This window comes from Diceros bicornis, chromosome 10, assembly GCF_020826845.1.
Source record: "Diceros bicornis minor isolate mBicDic1 chromosome 10, mDicBic1.mat.cur, whole genome shotgun sequence".
Taxonomy (NCBI): Eukaryota; Metazoa; Chordata; class Mammalia; order Perissodactyla; family Rhinocerotidae; genus Diceros; species Diceros bicornis.
This window is the reverse complement of record NC_080749.1, coordinates 16782504-16804452: the sequence shown is the minus strand read 5'-3', so window position 1 is coordinate 16804452 and position 21949 is coordinate 16782504. Positions and strand designations below refer to the sequence as shown.

The window sequence follows — 21949 nt, the reverse complement described above, 5'->3', positions numbered from 1 at the left end:
CATCTGGTGTAGTATCCGATACCCAACTCCAATACGTTTTGTTAAATAGGATTGTTTAAAGAGAATTGGCCAACTGTTGAATCCCCGTATCTCAAGGATTTTCAAGCCAGAGCTGGATAAACATTTCTTAGGAATGATATAAAAGCATTTTTTATCAATGTGGAATTTTTCCCACGTGTCTTTAAAAGTCTTAACTCTAAAATGCTATGTTTTCCTAGTATCATGAAGCAATATAGAACATTTAAAGTATTTTAATTTCCTTTAAGATATTTTCTACTTGTTCAGTATAAATGTCTTTGGACTATTTCTGACCTATTCAAAGTTAAGACTATTTACAGTTGAGAATGTAAACACCTTGAATAAAGTAAAATCATTTAAATAAAAAATAATTCAAACTTTTGAGCTATTTAACAGAAAATGAACTGATGGAATGTGTTGTCCTATTTTTTTAATTTGAAGAACTTATTGAATTTATTTCAGAAATCATTAGCAGCCTATTTTTGTGAAGACTTAAGCACATCAGAAGGATTTTGAAGCAATAAAATAAGTATAGATAGGAAAGAAAAGAAAAGTGAAGAGTTGAGTTTTTATATGATTGATGTGATTGTGTTGAGAACCCAACTAAGAATCATTGTATTAAATGCTAATACTCTAAGCCTGGAAATCTAAGTTCACCTTTTCAAGTAGCAATAAAGATATTTTAAAGAACCTTCCCTGTGGTGCTTAGAAAGTAGACATGTGGTTGAAGAAAGTCTATTTTTATTAAAACACACCCACATCCAATCTACAGATATAATTTCAACATCTCAGTGATTTTTCTCCTTGTATCTTCCTCTAAATGTTATTACTTTTTGAGACTACTAGTAACTTCAACAGGGATATGATGACTCTTTAGATATGGCTTTTTTTTTTAAGTATTTTTTATAATTTTATTTATTTATTTTTTTCCCCAAAGCCCCAGTAGATAGTTGTATGTCATAGCTGCACATCCTTCTAGTTGCTGTATGTGGGATGCGGCCTCAGCATGGCGGGAGAAGCGGTGGGTCAGTGTGCGCCCAGGATCCGAACCCCGGGCCACGAGCAGCGGAGTGCGTGCACTTAACCGCTAAGCCACGGGGCCGGCCCTAGATATGGCTTTAAGCATTACCATCACAACCACCACCATCACCATCATCATTATAGCTATCATTCATTCATTATTTTTTAAATTATCTATGGCATACACAGTATGTGCTACACACTGTTCAAAATGCTGGGAATATAGCAGAGAACAAGATGAACTAGGTTACTTACACCATGAAGTTTCTATTCTGGAGAGCTGAGATAGATAAAATGGACATTTAAACAGCTTAATATGTTATTGTAGATGTATGATTAAATATAACATGGCATATGACATACCTAAAAATGATAATGCTATGAAGAAAAATAAAGTGGAATGAGGAGATAGAAGGGGATATGGAATGAAATTTTAGAGAGGGTGGTCAGGCGAGGATTCCCTGAGGAAGAAGCATTTGAGATGAGACTTAAATGATGAGAAAGAGTGATCTGTGCAGGCGTATTGAGAGAGAACATTCCAAGCAGTTCACTTAGTGTAAGCTTTCTTACTGTATATTTAAGTAAGAGTTTTGTTTGAATAATTTGTTTTAATCCTCACAACACTTAAAAATAATTATCATTATTTTTGTTGTTCAGATAAAAAAAATCTGAAACTCAGAAAAATGTAGAAGCGTCTTTGCAACCTCATAGCTAATATGTAGTAGAGTTGGATTCAACCCATTGGTACAATGTATTTTAGGCATTTTTTTTTTCCAGAGAAAGGAAAATCATATCTGGCTTGCATAATTGGGGAAATTCCAGAGAGACGAGACATCTGAGCGTGACAGTTGAATGATTGGCTATGTATAGATACTATGAGTGTCTCTAATTTGATGCATATGAAAGGGATAGGATGGAGAAGAATTAGGCACGGAATGGTGATGTGAAGGTTCAAGCATCTGAGGCATATGTGGGAAATGGTAATCAGAGCAGTGTGGGGTAGTGTTTCTTTCTCAAAAGGGATCAAGCTGGTTGAAATACTGGACCTTGGCCATAGACAATTGTTATTCTAGATTCTCACATTTGCATTTGATTCTTTAGATAATGTAGGGATATTAAAGCACTTTGTGAAATAACATGACATAAGTAAAACCATGCTTCAGAAATATTATTATAGTAATAGAATGTAAGATGGATGGAAAGCAGAGAATTATATTCAGAGCTCATTAAGTCTGCAGTTCCCAAACAGGGACTTGTAGATGACTTGGCTGTTGGTGAGTCATTTTAGAGGAGACACACATTCTTATGCACATCATTTTATGAGCAGAAAAGTACTTTTTACTCAAGCATGTTTTACCATTTTTAGAATTGTCACAGTAGACTAGGAAAATATAGATTTATTTGAAAGCACTACAGAATTCAGCATAAATTTTATATAATTGTGAATTTTGTCAAATAAAAGGTATTAAAGTACAACTTTTATTATGTAGGGATCTGAGTCATTCCTTGATTCATTGATTTATTGATTGATTCATGGACTTATTCTAGAAATATTTGTTTTTAGAACAGCACATTATGGTGTTGATATAGTGTGGTTTCTGAAACCAGACTTCATAGACTGGACTCTGAGCTCTCCCACTTATTAACAGTAAGTGGATTTGTTATTAATCTCTCTAAATCTCATTTTTCTCATCTGCAGATTTGTCAAAATAATAGAAATATCACCTTATTTTTGTGAAGATTATGTGAGATTATGAATATAAAGTATTTAGTATAATACCAAACACATAGTAAGATATTTAAACTATTGCTACTGCTAAACAATGTCTGGTAGACATTACATGGTTTCATCATATTCAAAAACTGAAAAGCACACTCTAAAGTCATTTCTCTAATAATTTGCCTTGAGTTCTAGTGACCATAAATCAAGATCAGAATCAGTAGATTTAAAATTATAATTTACTCTTGATTCTTTTACTGGACTAAGAAGTTAGTTATAATTACTTATATTCATTCCTTTTCCTTTTTTTACACTATGAAGCAATAATACCTGGCTTACCTCCCTTTGCGTTAGTAAATTTGAAAGTGTTTATGATTCTTGGCCCAGATACTTGCTTTCTAGCATTTGCTGTCCCTTCTTTCATCCTCTCTTAGTTCTTAAGATGAGTATTTCACAACTCTCTGACCATCACAGGCTTTGATTTACAGCATTGACCTCTCTAATCTGTCACTATGGCTCTGAGTAGTTTTGAAGTAGAACCTTAATATGGAGACTAACTGACTATCACACCACATGAATTCTGATGAAGAAACTCACCTACAAACCTGCAGTAGCATTGCATTCCAGAAAAGGGTTTACACTCTTATGACAACTATTGCTTGTCTTGATGTTGTTACTATAATGCTGATGATTTGAGGACCTACTGTCTTGATTTATATGGAAAATATGACTGGAAATTCTAACCAAAGTGCAAGAGGAATAGAGATGTTGGATAATGAACATGAAAAAGAGGTATGGAGTAAGTCATTTAAAAAAAAGTGGAATTGGGGCTGGCCCTGTGGTCTAGTGGGTAAGTTCAGCATGCTCCTCTTTGGCGGCCTCAGTTTGTGGGTTCAGATCCCAGGTGCCAACCTACACCACTTGTCAGCCATGCTGTGGTGGTAGCCCACATACGAAATAGAGGAGGATTGGTACAGATGTTAGCTCAGGGCTAATCTTCCTCAAGCAAAAAGAGAGGAAAATTGGCAACAGATGTTAGCCCAGGGCAAATCTTCCTCAGCAAAAAAAAAAAAAAGAGCGGAATTGACCTCTGCTGAATTTGGCTTATCAGAATAAAAGACAAACTTAAAGTAGTGGATCTAAGAAGAGGAAAAACAAACAAGAGCAAAATCCTCCTATGCGTGGTTTCTCCTTGCATTTATTTAGGACCTAGTTCTTTAAATCCAAAGTGTTTATGGCAGAATTGAAAGCCAATATCACTATGTGAAAATTTGCTTGAATGTTTTAATCTGTGAGTAGTGGCAACCCATTGATAATTTATTAAGTGTTTGCGGTTCTATTTATCTTTGTTTAAAGCGGGGCTGCTTTGTGGCTTCATGGGTGCTTTGTGCACACATAGTGAACTGGCTACCTTTACGTTTGTTTCATTTGTCCTCAAATCGCTTAGCTATTTCTGAATAAAGAAGGCTCTACTGGGAAAGGAGAAAAAGAGATTGGGGATGGGAGTAGGAAGAAAGCAACAAGACCCTCAATGTTTTATAAACTTTGTTGCAAAGAAAATCTGGCATTCATTTCAAACCAGTGTGGTCTGTGCTTTGCTTTGGTGAATTATGCTCACACATTTCTAGTCAACAGAGTAGAACACAGATCATCTGGAAAATGAAAAGCTTTACTGTATGTATTGTGAGAGATGCTCAGGTTTATCCTTCCCCATCAATCTTACCTCCTTGCCAATGTCATGCATGCTGCCCAGGGAGAGGATGCCATTAACCGTTGATATAGAAGCACTCATTTAATTTAGTTACTACATCCTGTTGATTTTTATGAGTGGTGGGGGAACTGTTTAAAAAGGACCTGTAGTGTTGACAAATGTGCACTGCTCTGCAGTGAGTGGCATTTTGAATCATTTTCTCATTTCTAATCTTTTTGCCCCTTACCAGTTAGAAAAGTAGTCTATAGTGCTTCGGGAATATTTGTATTTAAATCTTTATTGTAGGTTCCATTGTAGCAAGAGAAAATGTAAATGGGTACACTTTATTTCCATAATTATTGTGCAGAGTATTTTGGCTATCATACTAGTGTTTATAGTCAATGCTTTTTAACACCATCTACATTTTGGACAGCAGGCATAAAGCTCTGCTGGTTTGTCTCTTAGAGAAATAAGATTGCCCCCCAAAAGATAGCCATTTATAATGTAAGCACCTTTGAATAATTAAATGAGCTACTGAACAAGAAAAGGATTCTAATCAGCTTTCAAACTGTGATTGTGTCATGCACTGAATCATTCCTTTATGAATATATTTCTGTTGGAGCATGTATAATTATGAAACTTCTTTTTTTTTCTATCTCGGTAGGAACTGGGAAGTAACAGCCCTCCACAGAGAAACTGGAAAGGAATTGCTATTGCCCTGCTGGTGATTTTAGTTGTATGCTCACTCATCACTATGTCAGTCATCCTCTTAACCCCAGGTAATTTGTCTTTATTCCTCTCTTATGATGGTATTGTGGATGATAATTTCACACTCAAATGCCTTAAGAGGATAGTCATATGTGGTATCTTAGTACACACTAGCATTGATTGGAATGAAAAAAAAGACATAACTAGACATTTTGTAAATGGCACAGTCATTTTGTGGTTCAAATATCACGAAAGATATTTTGGGGAAGCTGAAATGTAAAATATATACATTGAGAATGCCAAGGCGATCTTTGGTTTCCATTGCTACTTAGACACTTACTATGTTTGTCAGTTTAATAAATGCAGGGAACATTTGACTTTTATTGTGGGTTGAAGATGAGGGAGTGGAGTCTGGAAGTTACCATATGTAGGTGACAGCCCAACTGTAATGACAATGATAAGAGAGAATTTGAGAGATGGAGGATGAGATCAAAAGAGAAAGAGCTGACACTTCTAAATGCTTCTTTCTTTTTTCCTTTCTCTCTCTGTAGTTTTTACATTCCCAGTGTCTCTCTGTCTAAAGAACCTCTCCAACTTGCCCTTGGAATGATCCTTGGGCTATAGTCTTTAGATTAAAATGTTTAACACTAAAATATAAATTATCAGTAGGCTTAATTCTACTTTGGCGATTATTTCAGTACCCAGAATTTTTACTCTTCTTTAGTAGGTGCTAATAAGGAAGGCAGAGAAAAGCTGCTCACTTTTTAAACTTCTCAAACTGTCTTCCAGGAACAAATAAATTTGGCTGCTGCTACAACCCACCAACTAGCTTCTTCAAAGACTGGACACCCATATATGGCTCAGTGTTATAACAAATAGTCATTCTTGGGATAGGATTGAGTTAGTCCAAAAATCAGCTGATAATGTAAAGTTATAGCCTGTTGTTGAATGTTATGTATTGATACTTCAGTTTCTGCCTTCGATTTGTTATTTATCAGCCCCTTAAACATGTTGAACTTATTTCCTCATGTACAAAATTCGATTAACAATAACTCACTTTCAGAGTCATTTAGTCAATTAAGTATGGTGATTAATTATACAAATGGCAATATCAATTGTTCCAGAGTGGTACTTTGTGAAATATAATATCTTTGTAAAAATATTGGCTTTGAAATGTATACAGTGCCAAAAATATAGTTTGTAGTTGTTATTTAACATATGAAGAGATCGAGAAAGAAATTAAGGGAGTCACGAGGGAGGAAAGGGGAGAGAAAGAGAATTTAACAAAAAAAAAGAAAAGAAATTTGAAGGTAAGAGCTGGCTTATCCAATGTTCTCTTTAGCAACCTCTCTTAACTGCTTCATTTGTACATCTGCAGTACAATGTAATTGAGCAATCTGATAGCTGTAAGTTGCTGCAGAATGCCAAGAATCTTTATTAAAAGAAGATGAGCTTATGTTCTACATAGTGTTTCACTTAAATATAAGAATTTTAGCATTATTAAAAAATGAATGACTCAGTTTTACTCTCTTCTATGGGTGACTATTAACCAGATGGAGGAAATTAGTGCCATGACATCTTTGTATTTCTCTTGAACCTTCTTCCATCCTATTTCTATTATCTTTTTCCCGGTGATTCACTTTCTCAGATTTTCTTGTTACTCTCTGATGCCATAGTGATACTTTGGGGTCCTTGTGAGTTTAGTATAACAAAGACCTCATAGTGTTTGTCCACTCAATAAATTAAACTTCCTCTACCCAACCCTTTCCAAGTTGCCCTAGTATAAAAACACAGTACAGTTGCATTCATTTTGTCATGCACTTATTTATTTATTAAATCAAGGGCTTTGGGCAAGACCCACCTTGGTTCGAGTTCTGGCTCTATGATGTACTAGTTTTGCGAACTCGGCAAGTTATTTAACCCTGTCTCTCATGTCACTCATCTCTATTATGGGTATACCACATCGTGCCACATTTACAGTGTTATTATGAGGGATAAATGAGATCATACAGTCTGAGTGTTTAGTGTAGTGCTAGCACTGCTGCTGCTTTTATTCATTTTATTGCTGTCATTCAGCACTTATTGACCACCAGATACAATGCCAGACACCGTGTTACATGAGCGATATTTCCAAGAACAAGTATAAAGTCTCTCAGGAAGAAAGATCTTCTGTGATTTCAATTTTAAATTACAACAGGTGCAGAAGGACTAATATTTAATCTGGAGTCAGTCTTTCAGTGGTCTGTTCATTCATTTATTCATTCATCAATAGATAATTATGGAGTTCTTACAATGTTCTAGGTGCTATGGCAGTTGGCCCTGGACTCCTCTGCTTTATATCTATCACCTCCAATCCCCTTCTTTCCCAATTACACCAACACACAGCAACCCACACATCCCCAAGCCAAAGACTTAATTGTATATGAAATTAATCATACAAATGGAAGTGGCAATTATTATTCAGATTTACAGTTTACTAAGTGCATTTCACATACCACATGTTCAAATGTCTTTGGATTTCATTATTATTTTTCGCAGGGATATTATGAAGTGAAAAATAAAAGTTGGTGTGCTGGCGTGGAAAAGGTACTGCTATAGGAAGCAGTCAACCTGTGTTCTACACTCTGTAAACTCAATGCCCAGGGGCCTGGAAGATTATATAAATTGGGGGAGTAGGTAGGCGTAATGAAAGTGGTTAGGAATTTGCTTGAGTTATGAACAAGCAAATACCAACCTAGTTACATAGCCTTCATAGTGGGCTCAAATCAAACATAGCAAAGTGAACTATAAGGCCAGAAGACTAATAGTTTGTGGCCTAAGACTTGAGTCATAAACCTAGAAGCATTCTTAGAAGTTGTCTTGTCTAGTCTTGTCTCCTTCATTAGACAGGAAAAATACCTGAGTTTGTTTAACCTCTGGTTCTGAGGACTAAAATGTGCATCAAGAACGTTATGTAGACTTTTGATTTAGCACGTGTGCGCCTGTGCATGTCTGCAGTCAGACTCTAGGGCTCTAATTGCACCAAGCCTTCCTCTTTTAACCCTCAGGCTTGAGATCCCTCGGCTGTGCTAGAACAGATCCACAAAGGAAAACTTTCAACTGAAAAGATAACATGTAACACCCTCCTGCTAATCTTCCAGTTGTTCACCAGTATGTTCCCAAGGCCCAGCTTTCTAGGTGAAACCACTCAGGCAGATGGAAACTTTCAATCAGGAAAGGGAACCCGTGTCAGGAGAGGAAAATTCTCATCATGAAATTATTCAGCCAGATACTGGACCTTTTAGGCAAAGGGCTAACCCTAGAACAATCCTTCCAATAAGGTGGAGGTCAGAAATTCACATGACTTTTATAGCAAATTACCTTCAGCAAATCACCTTCTCTGACAAGTGTTTAGTTGAAGAAAAGGGCATCTTTGGTTTGCCAGAATGCGAAGTGATCTCTTGAAGTTTATTGCAGCTCTAATGTCTATGATCTAATATAACAATAACAGCAATAATAATAGCTTGTTTGGTAACAAATATAGTAACAGATTGAATCTGGTAAGATCTCTTACTAAGTCTTTTCTACCTGGAAAATATATTTAGTGAGGTTTTTTTTAGGGGGGAGGGAAGCATACAAAAATTTATCTAGTGTAAGAAATTATTTAGAAACTGTTTTACTCAAAATAGTATCACATTTTGCCGGGTAAGTACTAAGGAATGCAAGCCTATAACCAGAAAAACACATGTTCATTGTAATTTTAGTTTGATTGCAAATTTTATTACAGAACTAATTTGACACAGGTGTCTTAATTTCCAAGATTGTCAGCAACTTCGCTGCCTTGTGAATAGAAGTCCTAATTATTTTTGAAGAGTGGGTTAACCATTCAAGTATTTTTTTAATAAGTAATAACCATTTCTGAAAGGAACTAATTATTCACTCCATTTTTTTCTGATTAAAGAGCAGACTTATGCAGATGCATTGATCAAGCCCACATATTATTTTTGTTTGTATTGAATTCATTTAAAGGAAAAAGAGTACCCACATTTATTTTAAGAATATGTAACCATAAGATCAATAATCATATTCTACAAATATATGAGTGTACATTCATGCTTAAAGTTGTGGAAACCAGTCTTATGTAGTTATGCATTTAATTTGCAGTCTCATATTTATATTTAATATGCAGAATGATAATGTAGAACATGGTCAGGAAATATTTCATGTGGAATATGGTTACCCATTTTGACCTATTTTGAGAAGAGAGTTGTACATTTTATGTTAGAATGTATTGGTAGAGACTATTCATCAAGTTCTTCAGTTGGTTACCATATTGAAGTAGCCACCCATGGACTGTGTATATTCTACCAGTTCTTCAGCAACAGTGGCCTGCTGCCCTTTGATTGGTGTCTGCAATCAGTCAGTGTCAAAACAGGGTCATCGGGTTAATTTATTATCATGGCTGACTAAAGACAACATTGTAAAGCACTGATACTGTCTCTTCATCATTATCTCTAGCTCTTGTTTCTTTAGGCAATCTGCCATTCTTTTAGTAACTTCTCTAGGTGAGCATCCTCCGTTGGTCTTTACAGATCTATCGGAGTATAAAACAAGCCAAGCATTCATGTATAAGCAATCAGCATTCATGTATAAGCTGTCAGAACTCTGCTTGATCTCAATTAAATAAGAATTTAATGTGGATCCTCCAGTTCTACTATATAAATGCCTTTATTTTCACTTATAGAAGTATCTCTAATGGTAAGAATTTTACATGAGCTTCAGATGCTGTGTTGGAAAGGATTTACACAGATTGAGATTGCCACTGTGATGTTGATGGTTAGGCAAATCTTTAACATCAGATAAGGATTTGATCCATGAAGTTATGCTCAAAGAGTTTATTTGAGCCGAGATTTAGAACTAAGGAATTGGAGGGAACCAGAGAAATTTAGGCAACCCTATCCAGAAAAATAAACAAAGCAAAACAAAACTGGAAGTTAACATTTAAGGAAGTATGCCTTTCTTTGAAAAAATACTAACTTACACATATTTTCCAAAGAATGTGCACAGTCATCTCATTTATTCCTTATAACACATCAATTTAAAGAAAGAAGAGACGTTTTCTAGATAATGTATCCAAGCCCAGCAGAATTTGGTTGACTTAGGTACCTAGTTTGTGGAGAAAGTATAGCAGATAGAGTGATTAAATTGGCCTTGACCTCAGACTGACTTGAGTTCATGCCCTCGCCTTAACATGTGCCTGCAAATATGATTTGAAGGTAAAGGATTCTCTGTTCCCATTGTCTCAGACACCAGGTTTTTTATAAAGAGTGATTTGACCCTTTGAAACAAGGCTTAAAAAGGATTAATCTTTCCCTATTTATAAAAAAAGAGATACTTCTCCAGAAAGCATTTGATAAAATTAAGTACTTTATTGGACTGGTGACAGCTGATTTGTTATTGTTATGCAAAAACTGAAAATGAATTTATTCTGGTTACTATTATGTTCTACAAAAATAATAGCTCCTGGTTATAGGTAGTTAAAATGCCATGTTATATTATGTTGCAGGCAATCTCTTGGCAGCTGTAATTTAAAAGGTGTCATTTAAGCATCTGACCTGTGTTTTAAAATGTCAAAGCAACAATTAAACTATCCCATTATGCTTTTATGAGAGGGAAATAATGTTTTACAGATTTTGAGATTTGCATTAGTCACTTGTAAACATCAACATCAACCAAGATGCAAATTGTTTATTTTATTTTGTTGAATTAAAAATGGAGATATGTTATATTGATAAGCATAAACTAAATGGTCTCTGCTTCTTTTTCCAACAACAGCACAGATGAACATATTTCAATATGGTATTTTCCAGGCACAATCAGGCTGCCAAAGAGAAAACAATGACAGATTCTCACAGTTTCACCCCAGATAACATGGATTGTTGTTGCTTTTCTATTAGATTTATCTCTGATGTTGCATGAAAAATAATTTTCTCTGGCAGTAATAATGTAAGAGTAGTTACATTTTTTTGTCTCTGCTTTTTAGTTACATTTCTATTTTTAAGACAGATTTGATTTCCTCATTTATTATCATCTTTTCATATTGTGCAGTCAGATAAATAATCCATTTAGTTTACATTATAATGTGTTCAGTTTTACAAGAGTTGGAATAGAATCTGTTTTAATAAGTAATATTTACTTATTGTCTGCTTGTTACATGCCTGATATTGTACTCAGTGCTTTGCATGTACTATTTTATTTATCCTCGCCTCACTAACATGAAATACATACTATTAATTTATTCATATTCTACATTATTCAGTTGAGTCTCACAAGTTAAATAAATTGCCTGGCACACGACTAGAACACAGAGAATCTGGGTCACTATCCCAGACCCTGTTAGCTCTAGCATGTGTCTTAATATTTGAAATATAGCCCAAGATATATTATCACACCCATGGAAAATATGGGCAAGAAACATTTCAGAAAAAAAAGGAGAAATGAGCTCTGCTTTATTCTGCCCCTTGATTTTTTTAATGAGTGAATTGATTCTGTTTATTCCTTAAAGAGAATGCACAGCAGAGAAGGAATTAAGCTGGGGTAGACAAGGTGTAATAGAGAGGAAGTGACAGAAGTGGGCAGTTGAAAATTATGCATGTGAATTCTGTATAAATTTTAATTCAGCCATCATATTTTTTTTGGAACCTCAAATACCCGTGATAAAATATAAGTGCACATTTTCTTTCCTAAACTACATTATATAAAAATTATTTATCTGTCACTTTACAACTTTAAATCGTTTGTCATATATCTTATTTGCCTCTTCCTAATAGAAATATTTACTTTAGAAATATGATAGCCTGGCTTCTAAAAATGGAGGATCAAGACAGCCTGATCCTTGAGAAGTAAAGTATCCTTAAAAGAGGGAATTGCATCCAATTGCCCCTCAACCTGAAAAAAAAATTTTGCCCCCTGTGTTTGTGGAAGAGAACATTTTCATATGCAATTATTTGCCAAGGACTTTAACATCCAATTCCTTGACTTTGAGCTGTAACTTAAGCCACCCCATTCCAGAGTTTTTTCACTAGGTATAAGAAGAGACGTTATCTGTAAAAAAAGAATTACCTTAGTTAAACAACAGTTAAAACTAAATAATATCCCGGTTTCTGCCTTTGTTTTGGAAAATGAAAATTTAGCTAGAAGAATTTCAATTTTTGTTCATTGTTTTTGCTTGTTTTTCCACACTATTTCTCTTGGTCTAAGATTGTTCAGTTGAGTGCAAAGTCCATTTGAGTGAACTCTTTAGAAAAACTGGAATCAGTGACACTAGACTTGAGAAACACTCTTACTTAAATGTGCCTTAAGTACTATGCCTTAAATCTGAGCATCACAATTTGGCTTTTGCATGGGGCGTAGAAAACTCTGATCCTAGACTCACAGCTTACCTTGCTTTTTCTGGGGCGTCATCTGTAATTATATAATGTTAGGGGAACAAGGCCAATGAATTGACTTTTTTATATGGGTTACAATGCAGCGTTCAGGAGTTCTAGTTACTCAAATTACCTTACCTCTCTCTATCACATTCATTATTTTTCTTCTCTGATTCAAAGCCTGGTGTTGATAACAATTTGATTTAATTTTATTGACATGAAATTCACATATCCTAAAATTATCCAATTTAAAGTAAACAATTCAGTGACATTTAGTACATTTACAATGTGTGCAACCACCACTATCTAGTTCCAAACATTTTCATCACCCTAAAAGGAAACCCTGTGCCCATTAAGCAGTTACTACCCATTTTCCCCTTCCCCCATCTCCTGACAATCACCAGTGTGCTGTTGGTCTCTATAGATTTACCTATCCTGAATATTTCATATAAATTGGATCAAACAATATGTGACATTTGGATCTGACTTCTTTCACTTAGCATAATGTCTTCGAGGTTTATCCACATTGTCACATTTCAGTACTTCATTCCTTTTTATGGCTGAATAGTATTCCATTGTATATATGTACCACAATTTGTTTATCCATTCATCCACTGATGGAAATTTGGGTTGTTTTCACCTACTGGCTATTGGGAATAGTGCTGCTATGAACACGTATGTACATGTATTTTTTTGAGTCCTTATTTTCGATTTTTTGGGGGATATATATATATATATATATATATGCATATATATATATACACACACATACATATATAGGAATTGCCAACAAATATGGAAAAACAAAGCAATGGCCTACAGACTGGAAAAGCTCAATATATATTCCAGTCCCCAAGGAAGGAAATGTCAAGGAGTGGAGTAACCATAGGACCATTGCTCTAATTTTCCATGCAAGTAAAGTGCTGCTCAAGGTACTGCAACAAAGACTTTTTTTTTACCTTATATGGAGCAAAAAATACCTGATGTCCAAAGTGCGTTTGGAAAGGGAGAGGCACACGAGATCTAATTGTGATTGTTTGTTGGCTACTAGAGAGCTCCAAAGAATTTCTGAAGAAGGTTAGTCTACATTTTATAGACTACAGTAAAGCCTTTGACTGCATGGATCATGAAAAGCTATGGGCTGCTCTGAAAGAAATGAATGTGCCTCAGCACTTGATTGTCCTGATGAGTAGCCTGTATTGTGAACAAAGAAGCCACCGTTAGGACAGAATATGGAAAGAGAGAGAGTGGTTTCTTGTAGGCAAAGATGTCAGACAAGAATGCATTTTATCTCCCTATTTGTTTGATCTATATGCAGAACATATTATATGAAAAACTGGGCTAGACTCAGATGAAGGAGGAGTGAAAATTGGTGGAAGAAATATCAACCATCTAAGATATGCAAATGACACCATCCTACTGGCAGAAAGCAGCAGTGATTTGAAATGACTTCTGACAAAAGAGATAGAAGAAAGTGCCAAACCAGGGCTGCACTTGAACATCAAGAAGACAAAAATCATGACTACAGAGGAACTACATAACTTTAACGTAGGCAAGGCAATGAAGACATTGAAATTGTTAAAGATTTTGTTTACCTTGGTACAGTCATCAATTTCAATGGAGACTGCAGCCAAGAAATCAAGAGAAGACTGAACATGGAAAGGCAGCAATGAAAAAATTAGGAAAGATTACCTGTGTAAGGAAGCGTCGTAAAAGACTGAGGCTAATATTATCCGCACCCTCGTGTTCTCAGTTACTATGTATGGGGCAACCGCTGGTCAGTAAAGAAGGCTGACAGCAAAAAAAAAAATGGATTCATTTGAAATTTGGTGTTGGAGTATAGATACCTTGGACTGCTAGAAAGATGAACAAGTGGGTCCTAGAGCAAATTAAGCCTGAAATATTGCTGGAGACAAAAATGACAAAACTGAGGCTGTCCTACTTTGGGCACATCATGAGAAGGAGGGATTCTTTGGAAAAGATAATAATGCTTGGAAAAGTAAAGGGAGCAGGGACAGAGGAAGACCAAATATGAGATGCATTGACTCCATAAAGGAAGCCATAGGCATGAGTCTACAGGAGCTGAGTAGGGCTGTTGAGGGCAGGACATTGTGGACATCAGAGCCAACTTGATGGCACATAACAACCACATATCTAGGAATTGCAGCGTCATATGATAATTCTATGTTTAACATTTTGAGGAACTGCAAACTATTTTCGACAGCACCTGGACTATCTTACATTCTCAACAGCTATACACGTGTTCCAGTTTCTCCACATCCTTACCCACACTTGTTATTTTCTATTTATTTTACGATAGTCGTCCAAGAGATGTGAAGCGGTATCTCATTTGGCTTTAATTTGCACTTTCATGATGATTAGTGATGTTGAGCATCTTCTCATACACTTATTGGTCATTTGTGTATCTTCTTTGAAGATATATGTATTCAAGTCCTTTGCCCATGTTTTAATTGAGTTCTTTGGTTTATTGTTGTTGAGTTGTAGGAGTTCTATATTCTGGATATTAATTTCCTCAAAAGTCTTTGGAAACTTCAGTAATTCAGTTTCAAGGATGTAGACGACATCTAGACTGAAGACTAACAAGGAAATTTAGAACTTGAATAACACTATTAAAAGCAGACCATATATATGTGAGTGAAGTATGTTGTGAAAGTTCTTGATGATGAACATGATAGTAATATAATAGAGTATGATCATTAAATCTGAGATGTTAGCAAATCAAAAAGAAAGTTCACGTCTATAGAGATCTAGAATAATAATTACTATAACCTTAGCCATTTGAAATGTAGGTGAAAATAAACTTAATAAAATACACAATAAAGTGCACACAGTAGAGCTTGGTGTAAAGACTCTAATTATTGAGCACCCAAAGTGCTTTCTGGGTGTTCAATTATACCTATCAATATTTACTGGATTAGAAATTAAAAATTAATTTATGAGACTTTTATAAAATGTTTATTAATTCATTTAAAATGGGAATAATAAAACTATTACATGTAAATATACTAACATATAATAAAAATAACTATATTTTCCAAAACAGAAAAAATAGTGAGAAGAATGACATTATTTTATACTTTTGCAAATCAGTTTAATATCTGGCTGAATAGAAGACATCAGGATTCTCATATGTTCTCCTGTGTTAATTCTTTTGCAATAGGTTGTTTTGGTTTAAGTATATGAAGGAATTCTGACCTCATAAAGGTATGTAGTTAGAAATGAAAGACGTATTTTAATATCCTTTAATGTCCTTCCTTGATACTTCTTGAGAAGTTGACAGGTGGTAGATTCTTGAAGATTAGTTGCAATGTGGAATCTGAAACCTTGTTAATAAAATATCAATACTCTGCTACATTAAAATCCATTGGTCCATCTTTTACTTCGAAAGAATCTTTAACCTATGCATGATTCTGTTGCATCATGCATTGGTCATTTGAAAAATGTTAGTTCACTGAGTTATGCAGATCTTCCAAATGTTGGTGGAGTTTATATACAACATAACAAAACAAAACACAGTTAACATCCATGATGATACCACTGAAAAATTCTCACTAGAAAAATATAGGGAAACAGTCAAATTCAAAGTGGAGAACACAAGTTTTCCAAAATGCAGCTTTTTGCTTGAAAGCTTGAATTTTATAATTTGTAACAAATACAGTTTTGGTTGTTTTTTTTTTTTTTTCTTTTTACATGAGAGGCTCATTTCATTTATTTTGAAGCAAAACATTTGTCAAATACTTAAATCTGAATAATCATAGTTTGTTATTCATTCCTTCCACTAAAGATCGTGTTCCATGAATAAAAGCAGTTAGTTCAGTTCATAACTCAGCTAACTGCCCACATGGTTTTCCCTGAGACAGGCATCATGTTGGTATACAGCAGAAGTGGTTTTGTTTTTGTTTTTGCATACTTCGGATTTCAACACATTATTGATTTCAACACTTATTTGATTTAAAAAGATCTGAAGTATTGAGATTTAATATAGTTAAGAATTTTTAGAACTGTATCAAGGAAATTCTTAAGTGAAACTGCATTTTTTTTTAATTTGAGTGTTTATGACAGTAAAGAATAGAATGACAATGGTTTGATGCCACAGTGTTGATTCACAATAAGATGCCTGGAGTTTCCATCCACCACTGGTTTTGCACCAAGAGTGAAAATTTCAACCCAGTATAAAAGGAAGATAATGCCTTAGTATTATTATGAATATAATTTAGGCTTTAGGACTTCTGCCTACCAGTTGTTCATGAACCACACTCTACAAACCTCTTCTGTAGGATTAGACAAAGATATGAAACAAAAATTTGCTTATGCTGATGTGATTGACACAAATAGTATACCTGAGGGAGGAACTTAAACATGGCTATGTAAGAGCTCAAAGGCTCCAAGTAGAATCATAACACTTTAGGGTAAAAAGAAGACATCATTCCAGGGTGTGCGTGTGTGTATCATTGTAATTTTCCTTTACTTTTCGCAATGTGAAAGGCCTTTGTGCAAGTACACTCCTCATATTTAGGTTTACTACTCAAATTCAGGAGATGTTGATTTGAAAAAGGTCTCAGAAACAAGTTTGAGAATGATTAGCATTTTGAATAATTGACTAATTTGACTAATTAAACCTCTGAGTAAATCCTAAAGCTCTTGATTTATTTATTCAAGAGATGAGTGCATTCCTTATTTGATGAGCACTTAAAGTTTCTGTGGAAAACAAGAACTAGTAGAAAATATAACAGAAACTGGGGGATCTTAGAGATGTAAGCTACTTTATGGCCCATTGTGTGTGTGTATGTGCATGTGTGTACTTCCGATAAAATTCTACCTGAAGAAGTGGAGCATGCCAAAGCAGATCAGTTCTGGTCGGAGAGTTCTAACCCCATCCTTCCCCCTCACTTCTCTGTCTTCAGAGAGCTTGTGCGAGTCCCTAGAACACAGCTGTCAATAGTGTAATTTAGTCCAACGCTTTCTTTGTACAAATGAAGAAACTGATGCCTAAATAGAATGAGTGATCTAGACAAGGGCATATAGGCTAGTTAAGGGTTGAACTAGGACTAGAATATTACCTCCTGCCTCTGATCACTATTATTCCAACATTATTGCTTGTTCCTGTTTGAGAATAGAGAATGGAAGAATAGATTCATGACTGTTGGGAACCTTAGAGAAGACGGATGCATTGTTCTTGCAGTGCATATTTCAGTACTTCGTATTCAATGTAAATTTTCTAGAAATTCTTCCCACGTTTGATGAAAAAAAGGGCGGGGGGATAGTGGAGAAAGAGATATAAAATAAATGCATAATACCTTATTTGCCAGCTATCCTCTTCATTCTATTCAGTATAGACACAACTTTGGGCATAATTTAACTTTCCACACAGCTGAATTTTTAAAATGCATTTTTTATAATTAAAATATGGCTTTCTATATGAAAGCCACATGCTGGAAATACACTCAAGAAGGAAAGAACATTCATTGGAAAATAATCTGATTTAGGAAATACATTCAATTAGAACAATATATATTATTAGACTTTATAAGATATCAGGTTAGTCTGAATCAAAAGTAATTCTAGGTGGTAGAATTGATGAGGAATTGACCTCTTTGTTCAAAAAACTTAGCTCTTACCATAACAAGATATTAGACAGAGTAAGAAAAGGCAAAAGAAAGAAATACAAGAGGAAATTCCCGGCATGCCAGGAAGAACAAAGGTAATTTTCTGGGACTATAAAACAGATGTTACCTGATACACTAATTCCTTTTGTGTTCTTTCTTGAGTTGGTAAATTGGTGTTCACAACAATACTAAGTGACAAGCCGCTTGAAGTTTCTTTCATTGACTAGACTGATTTGTAATTTATTATTTGTGTGATTCATACTTTTGACCTTACAAATTCAATATAGTCAAATGCCATTCCTTCAAAAGGAGACTTCCAAGTGAATTTTACCAAATTTTTCCATTAATTATAAGAAGCAACTCAACACTGTGCTTCTGATAGGGTAAATCTGAGAACATACATGGAAACATTTTGGCTGAAGAGACCAACTATGAAAGAGATGAATATTCCAAAAGAACAAAAACCATCTTTTATTTGTGGTTCTGAAATTGAAAAATTCAAAGGTGTTTCATGTTGACCTATACATTTTAATCATAATAATGACAATGGCTGACATTAAATGACCTGAGTATTTTGCCTAATGATTTCCATATGTAACCTCATTTATTTAAAAAAAACTGTAGCTTGTACCAGCACATATATTGTGATGTTTTTTCCAATAATATGTACTTTTATTCATCAAATTTACCTTATGAACTATATAATTCATTAAGTGAGAAATAGTAAACCTTTGTTCATTTTCTTAGTGATAAATTAGGAAAGGTTAAAAACAACTTGGGATCTTATATCTGATCTCAAATGACAAAAATTTTTGACAATGTTTAGTCTGTTGTGTAGTATTTCAGCATTCTAGCAAAAGAAAAAAGATGAAAAATAAGAGGGGAATTAATGCTTCGTCTAAGTAGTAAAACAAAACTTTAAAGGTCTGTTGACTGGTTAGGGGATATACAAACAGCAAATATTTTGAAACGATCTGGAATTCAGCCACGACTACTATGATTTGTGTTCTGTCTTCAAGTAGTTATATAAGGAGGGGCAGAAGAGATGTTACCCTTTCAATGAACTTTAAACATCCAATAATGTTTTAAACGGAAGCTCAGTAGAAGTCTAGCCTGTACTGACACTAAACATGGAAAATGAGAATAAACTTTAAGAATAAATAGAGATTTAAACACAGCAGTGGGAAAGAGAGGTGGTAGTACGTTGGGCGTCCAGAAAGAAGAGAGAATCATGTGAACAGAAAGAGGAAATGGCTTTGTTCTTTTTCTGGGAAATGCTGAATAACTACCTGATTATATTTTTCTTTTTATTACTGTTTTAACAGGAAATTATTTCAAATAAAATTTAAATTAAAAGAAATATTTCTGAACCTCTGATGTCAAGAGTAAACTAGATAAAAAGTAACACAATTAGTTTCAGTAAAGAGAAACCAAGAACTGAAAGATGTAAATTAGTTTCTCTTCAGTTCAATACTGAAGAACTTTCTTTTTTCTTCTAAGATTATGCAGCCAACTTATTTCCAAAGGCCATTTAAAAGCAAGATTGGATTTTTAGAAAAAAGCACAGAAATACCAATGGCAATATATGATCTTAAATGACAGACTAAAGAGGACAAAAAACAGGGAATGAATTCTTTAATGTTGTTTAATGTTTAATGTTAATAGTTCTGTTACTATGTTCATGTTGCTAAGATTTTATATCTTGCAACAGTTTAACAAATGATTGTTTCCAATTTGAAATAATTGTGATTATTTTATACTGTGCATCTCATTGGATTTTTGTGCTGCTATTCATAATTATAATCATAATCACAGCGTCCTATTTGGTTAACAAATGTTTAGCCTTTTAATAATTTACGATCTAATACTAGTTTCTGCCTGAGCGACCTTCTCAGTGTTCAATGTAAGTGATTAGGATGAATGAGTGGTATCCAGGATTCTCTGTTTGCTAAGTGTGCCCTTGGTTAAAGTACAGAGAAAATTATTAAAATATATAAAATAGTAAGATTTCTCCAGATGATTCTAACATAAATTAAGTTCCTGAGAAATGAGGTTGCGCTGTGTGTTATAAACGCTTGCTGATGAGATGTAATAGGGGATGTTCCTGATGTTGTAACACCAAACACCACACAACAATGAGCAGAGGGTAAATTTGGAATTTTAGCCTGGCATGTTATAAACTGTTTTCTTGAAGAAAACAAACAAAAAGCCCCACTTTTTAGTGAATGCTGTGACACCACTCTATTTGAGAAAAGAAAAGGACTGTGGCAATTGTACCTTCATGGGCAAGTTGGAACAGAATGGGATGCTAATGAGGTCCAGAGGGATGTACACTGAGGAGCTGAATTTCAGTTGGGATTCTTATGGCTAAAAGGCAATAAGAATATTATTATTTTGGTTATTTTTTTGTGAGGAAGATCAGCCCTGTGCTAACATCTGCCAGTCCTCCTCTTTTTTTGCTGAGGAAGACTGGCCCTGGGCTAACATCTGTGCCCATCTTCCTCTACATTATATGGGATGCTGCCACAGCATGGCTTGCCAAGTGGTGCGTCAGTGCGCGCCTGGGATCCAAACCGGCGAACCCCGGGCCGCCACAGCGGAGCGCACGCACTTAACTGCTTGCGCCACAGGGCTGGCCCAGCAATAAGAATGTTATTAAAATATCATTTGTAGGGCTGGCCCCGTGGCTTAGCGGTTAGGTGCGTGCGCTCCGCTGCTGGCGGCCCGGGCCCGATCCCGGGCGCGCACTGACGCACCGCTTCTCTGGCCACGCTGAGGCCGCGCGTCCCACATACAGCAACTAGAAGGATGTGCAACTATGACATACGGCTATCTACTGGGGCTTTGGGGGGAAAATAAATAAATAAATAAAATTAAAAGAAAAAAATACTTTAAAAATATCATTTGTAAAGTTGTATATTGTGTTTTTAAAAAGACCTAATAAAGAAAGAAAACATTTTGAGAGACAGTATGCTTAATAAGTCAGAGAGATGTAGGTTCCAATTTCAGTCCTGCCTCTTGCTAACCATGTGACCTTTGTCAAGATATTTAAATATGCCAAGACTAAGTTTCCCTTGTCAAGTGAAGATAATAATACCCAAGACGGTTTTGAGGGCATTTGGGAAAGGGAGGATTGATTACAAAGGATGAGCACCCCAAAGATTATGATGAGACTTGGAGATAAAAGGACATAGGGGATAGAAGCCAGCCTCAGAGGCTATTAAAAGAGAAGCTTAATTATCTGTAGAAGGAAAAAGTCTTTATCCTGAGACTGAAAAATTCAAGAGACCTCAGGTATAGTGCCTAACTGCTAAAGAAAATTTAAAGAAATGAACAAAAGAAGAAAGAAGGAAAAAAAGAGAGAAAGGAATGAGATATATAAGTTACTCTTTCAGTAATGAATGAAGTCAAAGAAATTAATCCGTAATACATGTATCTCTCTCTCATTATTGTTTAAGAGGAAGATCTAATTACCATAATTTGAATTACTTTAATAGGTTGATATCAAAATAAGGTCCAGGAACAACTGGAGTTAAAAGCAAAATTATTTTATTAATATTTTTAAACTATTTCAGTTCACAGAAAATGAATGAAAGTTCAAAAATATTTAAGAAAAATATTAAAATGTTAACTGATCAATATAATACAAAATGGGAAAACAATGGACAATGTAATTTCATTTGTCAATGCATCTAAACATTTAAATAAACATTTAGCATATTAATCTAGCAGCATAAAAATAATAATAATTCACCATGAC

General features: G+C 34.8%; 1 protein-coding gene across 2 annotated transcripts in view; it reads left to right on the top strand.

Annotated features, from left to right (window-relative positions):
* The window catches only part of DPP10 (dipeptidyl peptidase like 10), an 802065-nt gene that overhangs the window by 320126 nt on the left and 459990 nt on the right, over nucleotides 1–21949 (top strand). For both annotated transcript variants that reach the window (XM_058548842.1, XM_058548839.1), the window contains exon 2: nucleotides 5113–5227. In XM_058548842.1, coding sequence (XP_058404825.1) covers nucleotides 5203–5227 — 25 coding nt within the window. In that variant the 5' untranslated portion in view covers nucleotides 5113–5202. The remainder of the gene's footprint in view (nucleotides 1–5112; nucleotides 5228–21949) is intronic.